Genomic DNA, 12,276 nt, shown 5'->3' on the forward strand with positions numbered 1-12,276 from the left:
CTCGACTTAATAATCTGAGTAATCTCAACAACGATGTATTCGGCACATGCTTGATTAATGGGTGGATGAAATTGGCGACATGTATTCTAAATCGAATCCAACCCAATACTAATCAGTAATTACTTAAACCTGATAGTCTGATACCCTATGATTAACGTGCAGCCGACCTTGAGTTAAAAGACAATTGATTTGATCAAACCTGTTTTGGTTGTTGTTTCAATTAATTTGACATATAAACATTATGAATCAGTCGGGAAAGGTTGGATTCAATTGATTTTTTTTAGGAAAAATTAGAAAAAATAATCCCAACTTTGTCTAATTTATGTAGAATAATCCCAACTTTCGTTAATACTGGATTATCCGAACTTTGGGGAGTCTTCTTTTTCTTCAATCCCAAATACCGGTTACCGGTTGAATGGGTTAATTTTATTTTATTTTGTTAAAGTGACACGTGTCACAATTTAATTGGTTAAAAATAAATTAAAAAAACATAAATTAAAAAATACAAACCCCACCAGCCAAACCCCAACCACCCTGCCAATCCGATTCCGACTACCCGCCCAGCCCAACCACCTCCCTCGTCGGACGACCGAAATTCCCCCACCACTGGAGTCCCCGTCCCCGAAACTCCCACGCCACCAACCAAACCCAAAAGCCACCACCACCGCGACACCTTTCCTCCACCATTGCAGTCCCCGTCCCCGAAAGTCTCACGCCACTACTCTCGAAAACCCCAAAACCACCAGCCCCAATCTCGAAAATCCCTCCAAAGCCACAAGCCCCACTCGAAAATTGGCTGCGATTTCGTTGGCTCCGGTTTCGTGGCTACGGCTTCGTGGCTACGATTCCGTGGCTGCGATTTCGTGGCTGCGCCTCCGTGGCTGCGATTGTGGGGTTACGGTGGTTGGGGGTCTCAGTGGTTGCGTCGGGTTTTGGGGAGAGGGGAAAATGGCGACTCAATGGGTGGGGGAGACGCGGCGGGCTGGGTTGTGATGGTGGAGGTTAGGGTGTAAGATGGGGTGCGGGCGGGCTGTGGTGGTGGAGGTTAGGGTGTAAGATGGGGTACGGGCGGGCTGTGGTGGTGGAGGTTAGGGTGGATCGGTTGGGGAAGGGGGAGCTAGGTGGTTTTTTTTTTTTTAATATTTGGACCAATCAGGTTTGACACGTGTCAAGTGACCTGATATAATAGGTCATTGACTTTTGTTGACCGGTTTGGGATTGAAGAAAAAGAAGACCCCCCAAAGTTCGGATTATTCCAGTATTAACGAAAGTTGGGATTATTCTACATAAATTAGACAAAGTTGGGATTATTTTTTCTAATTTTTCCTTTTTTTTATATATGCTATTTAAAGATTAGAGTGTTGGTTGAATTCAACTCTAATTAACATAAGGTCATGCGTTTTTTTCTTGAAAGAAAGCAAGGGAGAGCTCAACAAGGTTGAGGACACCCATGTATAGATTCAGTGTGGTTGCCAGTTTTTTTTTCCTCCTTTCTCTCTCCAAAACCCTAGCCCCAATCCTGTTTCTTTATTGTTTTTTTAGGTTTATAATAATGTTTCCTCCTTTTGGGAGGAACTTTTCTCCCTCGAAAGAAAGGGTTTCCGATCTCCTTCGAAAGACAAGAGTTTTTCGACCTCCTTTGAAAGACAAGGTATATCTCCTCTTTTCGTGGGAGAAATTTCTTAGTTTTGAATCCATGGTAGCAGATCTAATGGATTATGGTGAAATTATTTCGTTGGTGAAAAAGTTATCAAGTTTTCGAATACGAACAGATGAATCAGAAGGAAAACATCCTCACGGCTACAAAGGATCGTTAGATTGTCTCTCCAATAAGGCTGTAATTTTTAGCGATATAAGCGAGAGATGCTCTGCAATGCAAGATCTACTCGACGATCGTAGTTTATATGAAGGAAAATTCTATTTGATTCAATATCTTATGTATTTGTTAATGTTGAATATTTATTGTAGATGTCGTATGACTTTTAATCAATGAAATTTTTTTGCTATTCAAAAAAAAAAAAAAAAGGTTGAGGACACCTACAAGGTCATGTGTTTAATGATTAATGCTCATAATTGTTAATTTTTTGTGAGAAAATAATACGCGTGATCAATAATACGATGACATAGTACCACATCGTAATAACGACAGGTGGCAGGATGAATTAAGAATAGTATAGATAATGCTTTGCATAATCAAAGTTAATTCATAAATAGTAAAAGTTCCACATGTTGCAATCAACATATATAGAATGAATTGAAGAAAACATATTTATTTTTTTTATTTTTTTTTATCATATAAACAATTCAAATTTACAGCCAAAGTAATACACAAGTCCTCTTCAATACAAATTAAACTATAACCTCTGCCCTGTATTAAGTTTCTCTAAGCAAGAGAAACAAACTGAGGTTTTAAAAACTATGTGCAAATTGAGCCATTCTTGAATCCCAAAATTTCATACTAAAAACTCTTTGAAAATTAATCTCTTAATCAATAAGGCAAGCTCTTAGAACTTGAACTAATGACTAAGGACTTAAGCTTATAAGTCTCCCCTGTAGCATTTGCTCTTCTAGTAATCACCTCCATATTTTTATGTAAGCTTTGTTGTACCATCTTCTTCATCAACCTCTTCCCTTCACTCGTTTCGCCTTCACTCATAGGCGATCCCGGTGTAACGAACCTTGTTTGTGGCCCGGAGTGCGGTCCAACCCTAACTTGTCTCTCATCTTTGAACCATTGTAACAATTTTAGGGCTCTTTTTTGAGCTAAAGGGCTCCCCAACAAGGCAAGTTCTAGTAAAGTATGTACAATTCCTGATTTCGCCATCTTGTCTCTTTGTTTCGAGCTTTGGTGAGCTAAGATCATTAATAAATATGCTGAGAGCTCTTGACATTTAGGCATGTTATCCCATGTTAGTATCTCTATCAAACTCTCTGGCATCATCGCGCTATCTTCTAAGGCCTTTTTTCCCATCATAGTTACCACTAAGTTTCCCATTGTTGCTAGAGCTTGCTCCGAAATAATTTCCCTAGATGAGGATAGTAGGCTTAAGAGAATGTCCACAACTCGATTTGAGATCAATGGTCCTGAGTTCTCCAACATGGTTGAGAGATTGTGTAGGGTGCCAAGGCATGCTTCTTTCGAATTTTCGGAGGTTATCTTTGATTGAAGAACGTTTAGTAAGAACGAAAAAAGTGTGGATTGGTTGAAAGGGAATTGAGAGTTTAGTAGTGAGGATATGGACAAGAGTAGTAGGGAAAAACCATGGCTAAATTGTTCATCTATTTCTTCAATATTTGATGGTAGTTTTGTTAAGATTCCAGCCTCTAATATCAGAGCTTTGTTCCTGCAAATACAACTCAAATTCGTTAGCATGCATGCAAAAGAATAGGTCATTTGACCTTTAAACCCAATATATATATGCCGCCCTAGCTTATTACTTGCTTACCATACTTCTCAAAAATTCTACAATATGTTGGACAGTTGATAAAGAAAAAAAGATTATCAATTAAGTATGACTTGTAAAGATGTATAGGAAAAATGTTTGTATGTTTAATGTTTTTATTTGAGGGGTTTGGATTGGGGTTATTCGAGGGCTTCACTCGATTAAAGATTACTCAGTCAGGGGTTACTTGAGTTTCTCTATCAAGCCACATATAAAATACTATGACTCGAGTAACCCCTGACCGAAAAACTCGAGTAACCCCTGACATATCAATCTCAAGTAATCCCGGAAACTCAAGTAATCCCTGACCAAGAAAATCAAGTAACCTCGGAAAACTCAAGTAACGTAACCCCTTACCGAGAAACTCAAGTAATCCCGGCTGAAAAATTCAATTAACCCCTACCGCACGGTACAACACACCGCATATAAAAATTTGTGTTTCTTGTATTTGTCTTATGCATACATATTTTTGTTTAGTGTTTGTGCATACATATTATTTATGTCATGATCATCATTTAAAAAGTTAAGGGTGATAAAAAAAAATTGTTTATTATTATATTGAAATTTCAAATATTAGTTGATTATTATATAACAAAAAAAAAATTAAAAAAAAAAAAAAGGGATATTTGTATTTTGGTTTGAGCTCGTTTTGGAACAAAGGAAGCAAGGATGGAAATAACTTGTCTTCAATGAAATTAAAAATAAATCCAAGCACAAGAGACAAAATTTAAATCCAAAAGCATTAAACACCACAAACTACAAAAGTGAATAAAAAGATGGATCTATACCCTACATTAATCTACTACATTCAATTAATATTTTAATACAATATTATCAACTTACATAATTGAAATGAACCATTAAGTCCACAACCATTATATTGGTGTGGAATAATATAAGGTCATGTGTCACAGTTAAATAGTATGATCTTTCTTGGAATTATATATATTTTGATCAATAAGTCAACTAAATGCCCACAAAAAAATGACTTTAAGAGATCAAGATCAGAAAATTCATGTACACAAATGACCCGTCATCAGATCATATGATAAAGTTATTAATGATTAAATTAATTAGTGCCCTAACTTAATGATACTAGTTAAGTATGAATGATAGATATAATTATGTATGTGCTTATTGGAGTGTGCAAATGTCAGCCTGGTGGGTGTCATTCCACCACCCCAACTATTCCAACCAAATTAGGTCCTGGTGGACAGCAGCCGCACCTTCCGGTTCCTGTCATTATTCTTAACTATTTCATCTCATTCTCTCTTTAAATCTTGGTGGCATCAAAGCCGACAATGTAGACGAAATTCAATCACTAATTTTGAATACTTCATATCAACTAATTAAGGTAGTTAACATTCACATATTAATAACTTCAATTCACGGGCTTAGATACTTTATTTATACTTTATAGTTTTTAATACAACAATATAGCCTATTTATTGAAATTAGATAATACTCCATAGCAACTAAATTTTGCTTACAGTTTTATTTTCAATTAAAACATGCATCATATCAAAACTAATGAACACCGATACACTTTCATTATTACTATCTTTGTGCATGCACAAATCAGATTTAAAATATCAATTATTTATTTATTTATTTCAGGTAAGGGACCCTTAGTGGGGCTTGAATTTATGACAAGGTGAGTTCCCCACAATTTCACCAAGCAAAGCTTGGTTTTAACCATATTGTACATAATATCAATAATTATTTCAAATTCAACTCATATATATGACAATTATATCGATGTATTATACTTGGAAAAACAGATAAATCTCAATTAATTGAAAAGAATGAATTGAACTAAATCATCTTTCACCATCAATTATGCAATTTGTACGTTAGTGGTACAAAATTCTTTGTGATATCAACATCATTTATCGACCATTACTAAACATATGGAAAAGGAAGTCAAACGAAGTGTCTTTGAATTTCATTATATTAACTAGTGCTTTGTTTATCATCAGTTTATATCTTGACAACCTAGCAAAAATGTGTTTCGTACGTCGGTGCTACAAATTTCCACTTTAAAAAAACTTTGATTTTCGTACCTCTTAATTGAAGCCCTAATTAATTTAAACTCTAAATTACTGTCATTACCTAACTTGTCAGTAATTTTGGTGATTATAAGGTGGAGTATAATAGTATATGGTGGATTTGTTCTTTAATTAATTTTGTTTAATACTAACATCACCTACTCATAGTACCTAAAAGATAGTATTAGTAGAAAATTAACCAATTATTAGGCAATTCTATTTCAATATAGAATTATAGACTATATAGTTCTCATATTTGATTTTGATTGTTAAGTTGCTAATGATTAGGTGGATTTCCACTATATCATCTAATGCGATATTCACCAATAAGATTAGAATTTTGAATGTGTCAAATTAGTGTTTGATAATGAAACCTAATCACATAATCGAAGGAATATCCCCAAAATTGAGTTTTTATTGGGTAATCTTATAACACCTTTTGTGAGACTTGGATGTACATCGATTTGACTTTAATGCTTGTCTTTGGGTTATGTAGTTTTTTTTTTTTTTTTTTATTTATTTAAAAAAAAAAAAAAAACAACAACATTTAAACCTTTGAGGAGCCCTAAACATTTAAACATTTGCAGACTGAACTTCAACTGTCTTTAAACTAAATATTACTCCTATATTTAGGGTGAAGAGGCCTTTGAGGAGCTTTCATATTATTTTGACAATAGTTTCTATTTTTAGAATTAATTTTTTATGGGTAATTTCTGTAACAAGTAACGTCTTACCTTTATACTTTACAAGTGATTTTTAATGAGTGCAGTTTTGTAAAGAGAGCAACCTTTATCAATGAATAGTTAAATAACTTATATTTTGGCCGAGTGACTTTTGATCATAGTTAAAGTAAATTTACAAATTACACCCATCTTATCTGAAAGATGTGATCTTACACAGAGTAATATTATGAAATTAGCATCAAATTTCAAGAGATAGAGGGAATATTAATAGATTAAGACCTTTATTGTTGTGGATAATGTCTCTCCAAAAAATTTGCAATTTCTATTTGTTATTAAAAAAAATGAAATTAAATTCTCTTGGAGTCTTGATAGCATCTATTATCCTCTTAAAAGTGCAATTTAATAAAAATAGCATTCAAAGCAAATTGTATATAACCCCACATCATAATTATAATTTGTTTACATAAAAAAGAACTACTAAAAGCCAATGACCCACTTTCTTCTTGAAACAAATAATGGAAAGGGAAATAAAACAACAAGCCAAATAGAGCAAGCGCACTACCATGCCTTATTGCTCACTACAATGTCATATTCTCAAGCTACACAACTTGCTCCAACTTTGGATATTTTCATTTTTCATTAGGAGGATAAAAACCCAATTTGTGTAATAAGTTAATCAAACTAATTTAGTTTTTTTTTGTCATAATATACGATAGATAGTGGATAGATGGATGTCATCTAGTTTAGTTTTTCGAATGTGGATGTCATCTACGATAATATCATTTGTGGCCATATATACACACAACATACTAAAATTCTAATTATTTTCAAATCATCTCATAACTAATCACAACTCGAGTTTTGGTATTAGACAAATATATCAACGGACATGTTACATGATAAAATACCCGAAAGTAACGTACAAAATTTAAGTATTTCACTAAGAATTAAGAAGAAGATAAATATCATGTGTAAGTTAATAAATCAATTAAGTTATAGCGTCCAAATTATCATGAAAATAATATCTATGTTACAGGTAATAAAAACCGGAAAATGATATATGCAACTCTAAGGGAAGAAATGAAAGCGAAGAAGACTTACGTAAAAGTGCCATCAGCAAGGTGAGTCAAGGCTTGAACAGCCAACAAGCGTCGAGAAATAACGTCAGAACCAACCATAGAAACCAAAGGAGAAATAACACCCAACTCAGCTAAACACTTTCTCATCTTAACACTTTCCGACGCCAAACACTTTATCTTTTTAACGGCGCTTTCTTTTTCCTCCCACTTTCCGAACAATAGCTCCTTCACCGCCCTTTGCAACACCGCGCTTTCGGCCCGATCATCATCATCCTTTTCTACTTCCATCACAACCTCCTCTGTTTCCACCGCTTTCACTTCTAATAACAATTCGTCATTTGTATTAGTAGGCTTATCAAAATCACAAGCGAAAGCCGGTTTCTTGGTGGGTTTTTTTGGTTGAGTGAAAAACCGACGCATTTTGAGAAAATAACGGAGTTTCGATGAATAAATTATGACCCATTTAGTTGAAGAAGAAGAGGGTTTCATTTTTTCTTGCATGTTTTCGTTCTTTTTATTTACTTTTGTGGGTTTTTCTGGCATGTTTGAAAGTTTGAATTGAATTAAAGTTAGGTGATATATATATAGTGAGGAAATTGGGAAATAAATAAGTGTCGAAAATAATAGAAATAAGGGAAGGTGGGGGAATTAATTTGAGGGGCACATGCAAGGGAACAACAGTGTCGCAATCTGAATCGATGAAAGTGTGACATTGAAGGATTTTTAATAATTAATCTATTTTTAAATTTTTTTTAATTTGATTAATCTATTTAATTATAAAGAATTATTCAGAATTGGAAGTTATAGCTCGTTTTTCGGTATTGCCTCACGTGGAATTCCATTGTATTTCAATTTTGTTTCGTCAGATGTTGATACTTCTTTCTGGATTGTTGATTCTCATAATCACTTACTTAATGTCATATTAATTAACCAATAATTTATAGTTATCGTATATAACTTCTCTTAGAGCCTGTTGTCATACAATTATTTTTAGTTCAGTTTAGCTCTAATAAATTCAATTTAGTTCAGCTCCTAATTTCTTTCTCTTATAAAATATTCAGTTTAGTTTAGCTCAGTTCAGGTCTAATAAGTTCAGTTCAATTCACTTCATCTATTCAGTCAATGAGAACAAACCCTTATTTGAACTTATTTGGCTAAATATATATGAAGTCTTGTTTGATTGATCTAAACTTATTTTGTTAGAAGTTATTAGATGTAGAATATAAGTGAATAAAGTGTGGTAAATGAAGCTCTGAACTTATAATTCCTAAACATTCCTATACATTTTAGCTATATACTAGGGGCTGTTTGGTTCGCGGGGGTATCGGAATGGAATGAACAAAGGGAATGTAGGAGAATGGAATGAAACCCTTTCCAAGTACTATGTTGTTTGGTTTTCAATAAACAAAGGGAATCACCACCACCACCACACATCCCCTTTCTTCACTTTTCCAGCCACCAGGAGCCACCCCACCGCCCAGCCACAATGTCGACGGGAATCGGCAGCCCTGGGCGCACCTCCCCCACAACGCCGCTAGGGTTTCGAGGGTGGGGGGAAGGTCGACCGGCGTTTTAAAGGGGAGGGATGGTGTTTTCTAGGGTTTTTGCGTGGTGGTGGAAGTTTTCCCGGGGAGGGGAGGTATTTTCGAGGGGAGAGGTGCGCGGGCTCCGGCGAGTTGTGGGGGAAGTGCGGCGAGTCCGGCGGTGGGGACTGGGTCCGTGGCGAGGTGGTTGGGCTAGTTCCGGCAAGTACAACGGTGGTGGGTATGATGGCTAGGGAAAGGGAATGGGAAAGTCTAGGGAGGGTGGGGAATCAATGTAGACTAAAAATGGGTGAACTTAAAAATAAAAATGGGTAGAGGGAATCAAAAAAGTGACAAACAAACAACAACAAAGGGAATGATATCAGTTCATTCCGATTCCCTTTGATTATTAACCCCAACCAAACGGCCCCTTAGTATACTCTATATATAAGCTAAAGAGAACAAGACCTTAACTGAGTAATTTGGCTGGCAAAAGCCGAGTAAAGTATCGTATTCGATACGAAGTGGGCAGGGAGTTAGCTGTGCAGACTGGATGGAAGAGCCTACAGTGTAATGAGTGTATCCTCAAGATATATAGTGGCAGCAAACAACCTGGCAACACTTACTAAGCTGTGTAACTTGAATCTCCTTATTAAATTCTCGTATCTTTGATTAGCTTATGTTTAACTATCGTAATAATCCTGACTTTATAGTTCCTTTAAACTCTAAAATAATGGATGCATAATGCAACTTTTATTTTATTTATTTATTTATTTATTTATTTGACACAGATAGATGCAATTTTTAGCACCAGTATGATTCATGCCTAATCTAAAATAAAAGGGTGTGTTGTGTGTTTAATGTTGTGAATTAATTTATAAGAACTATTAATAGAGAGAGATAGGGACATGGCCTGGTCTCTATTGGGGGAAATTCCATGTTTCTTATATTGAGAAACGATTTGATTTTCGTTAGGGGTATTTTCGTAAATAATTCAATAATTTTTACATTGTCGTGGACTCCACAATTGAATAAAGTTAAATAAAGTTGTTGGTTTATTTACGAAAATTTTATGAAATTGGACATCCTCCTCTATTAGATAAGTTTACAAGGCCAATTTTATAACCTATCAATTTTGTAGAAAAAAGTAGTCTAGATTATTATGCCCATTTAGGTTTGCACAAAAATTACATATATACCTATTTTTCGTTCTCATTTAGTTATTATATTTTAATTGGAAAGGTACATGAATCTAAATGACCTCTACACCAGAGATATCTCATTTAGTTAATATAATCCATCTTTAAGGAATGAGAATAGAGAAGATTTTGTGTGAATCCGTTTCACGTGAGTCTGGTTTAGAAAGCATACCCCCATCCTCTACACACTGTCACTGCCCAACCCCTGCCGGCGGCTGGCAACCTTCTCCCTCCCATTCCTTGGTGTCGGCGACCCTCCCCCACCCATCCCCGAGCCACGACGAGTGCGAGGTGCCCAGGTGGAGGACAGAGAGAGCGAGTGCGACGCCATAGCAAGGTCGGTGAAGCCGAGTTCGCTGCCAAGGATTTTGGTGATGGAGTAGATAGGAGAGAGAAAATCAGGCAAACGCAGAGCTTCGGAGGAAGAGTACGGAAATGGCGGCGGAGGAGAGGCGGTCGAGGAAGGTGAAGGTGAGGTTGAGATGAAGACAATGTGAAGGTTGATGTTGATGACTGAGCATCAATGGCGGCAGGGAGGACTGAAAATGAGGTAAAAATAACCATGGAAATGATGGCAATAAGGTGAGGTAGAGACACCATTGTTTAATATATATATATATATATATATATATATATATATATATATATATATATAGGAGAGGGATCCGGTGAGAATAGGTCCATATGTGAGAATTCATACTTATATGAGAACTGATTTAAAATTTAGAACATGTGGGTAAAAATTTAGAACATACGAGTTAAAATTTAGAACATGTGACTCAAATTAAAATTTTGAACATATGAGTAATAATTTAGAATATTTATGTGAGTAATATGTTAGAACATCTGATTTAAGAATTAGAACAAGTGATTAAAAATTTATAAAATTTGCTTTATGAAATTTTAAACATATGAGTAACATTTAGAACACTTGATTTAAGATTATGAACATGTGAATAAAAATTTAGAACAAACTGATATTGAATATAGAAAGTGTGAGTAAAGAATTTAGAACATACGAGTAAAAAAAATAGAACATACGCTTTGAAATCTGGAACATATAATTAAAAAATCATAGAAAATCTGGAACATATAATTAAAAATCTTAGAACACACGTTTTAAAATTTAGAACATAAAAGTTAAAAGTTTGGAACAAGTTATTTAAAATTTATGACATCAAGCTTAGCTAATTTATGGTTTAGAACATGTGAGTAATAAATTAGAACATTTGATTTAATTTAGAACACCTAAAAAAAGTTTAGAGCATCAGATTTAAAATTTAGAACATACGAGTAAAAATTTAGAACATAAAGAGTGTTCTCACATAAGAAAAATTCTCATATAAGAAAAATTCTCACGAGAGCCTTCCCCTATATATATATATATATACTAGTGTTGTGCCCGTGCGATGCCCGGGTTGTTTATTGAATTTTAAGATAAATTTTTAATCTATATGTCAAATTTTAAAACATATCATTGATACAAAATTAGTTAGAATTGATGTGTTTTTGTGACGATTTAAACTATGTAGTAGGCATGTAATGACTAATAATAATATTGGTGAAAAACATTTCTTGACCCGTAACTTGAAATAATGAGTTAATGACCCTGTCCAAAATGACTTGTGACCTGACCCGATTGAACAAAGCAATTGTTTTAAATGTGGTATATTTTGAACTAATTCCTTCGTTTTAAAAAAAATATTATGATGATACAAAAAATAAATTTATATTATAATTTATGAGTATTATAATCTAATTATTTTTTGAATAGAATTATAATTCAATTTGTAAATATGAAATATTGGTAGTTTATTGAAAAAAAAACTCTAAATTAACAATTTTATCCTAAAATTCTATTCAACTTTGATTGTAAATAGAATTCTAAATTAACTTTTTTATCCTACAAATTGAGTTCTATATAACTCTATCCTACGTGGCGCGACACTTGGCAAAAAGTTGGAACGCCAAGTGTCGCTATCTCGTCGTCTGGCTAAAAGTTTAGCTTTATATATCAGTTATATGATATATATATATATATATATATATATATATATATATATAACCTATTTTCTGACAATTATAATGTAATATCTGATATTTATAATCTAATATCTGACCATTATAATCTAATTTTTGACAATTAAGACCTAATATCTAACAATTATAATCTAATACCTGATAAGCATAATCTAATATCTAACCATTATTATCTAATTTCTGACACTTATAATCTAATATGATATTTATAATCTAAAATTTTTATTTTTGAGGAATATAATCTAATATTTGATTATTATA

At 33.9% G+C, this 12,276-nt stretch overlaps 1 protein-coding gene across 1 annotated transcript; it reads right to left on the reverse strand.

Annotated features, from left to right (window-relative positions):
• Positions 1–2,289: 2,289 nt before the first annotated feature.
• LOC110715069 lies at positions 2,290–8,061 on the reverse strand. Its single transcript, XM_021893644.1, has 2 exons — positions 7,276–8,061; positions 2,290–3,344 (listed from the first exon to the last, which is right to left on the reverse strand). Exons 1-2 carry the CDS (start codon positions 7,794–7,796, stop codon positions 2,489–2,491), a joined length of 1,377 nt encoding a protein of 458 aa, XP_021749336.1. The 5' UTR covers positions 7,797–8,061; the 3' UTR covers positions 2,290–2,488.
• Positions 8,062–12,276: the final 4,215 nt, after the last annotated feature.

Source organism: Chenopodium quinoa, unplaced genomic scaffold (assembly GCF_001683475.1).
Source record: "Chenopodium quinoa cultivar QQ74 unplaced genomic scaffold, ASM168347v1, whole genome shotgun sequence".
NCBI lineage: Eukaryota > Viridiplantae > Streptophyta > Magnoliopsida > Caryophyllales > Amaranthaceae > Chenopodium > Chenopodium quinoa.

Excerpts from the sequence above, each read along its gene's own strand:
- LOC110715069 (XM_021893644.1), bottom strand. The coding sequence starts at position 7,796 with ATGCCAGAAAAACCCACAAAAGTAAATAAAAAGAACGAAAACATGCAA. Across the intron at positions 3,345-7,275 it reads CTTGCTGATGGCACTTTTAC|GAACAAAGCTCTGATATTAG; the intron begins GTAAGTCTTCTT and ends TTGTATTTGCAG.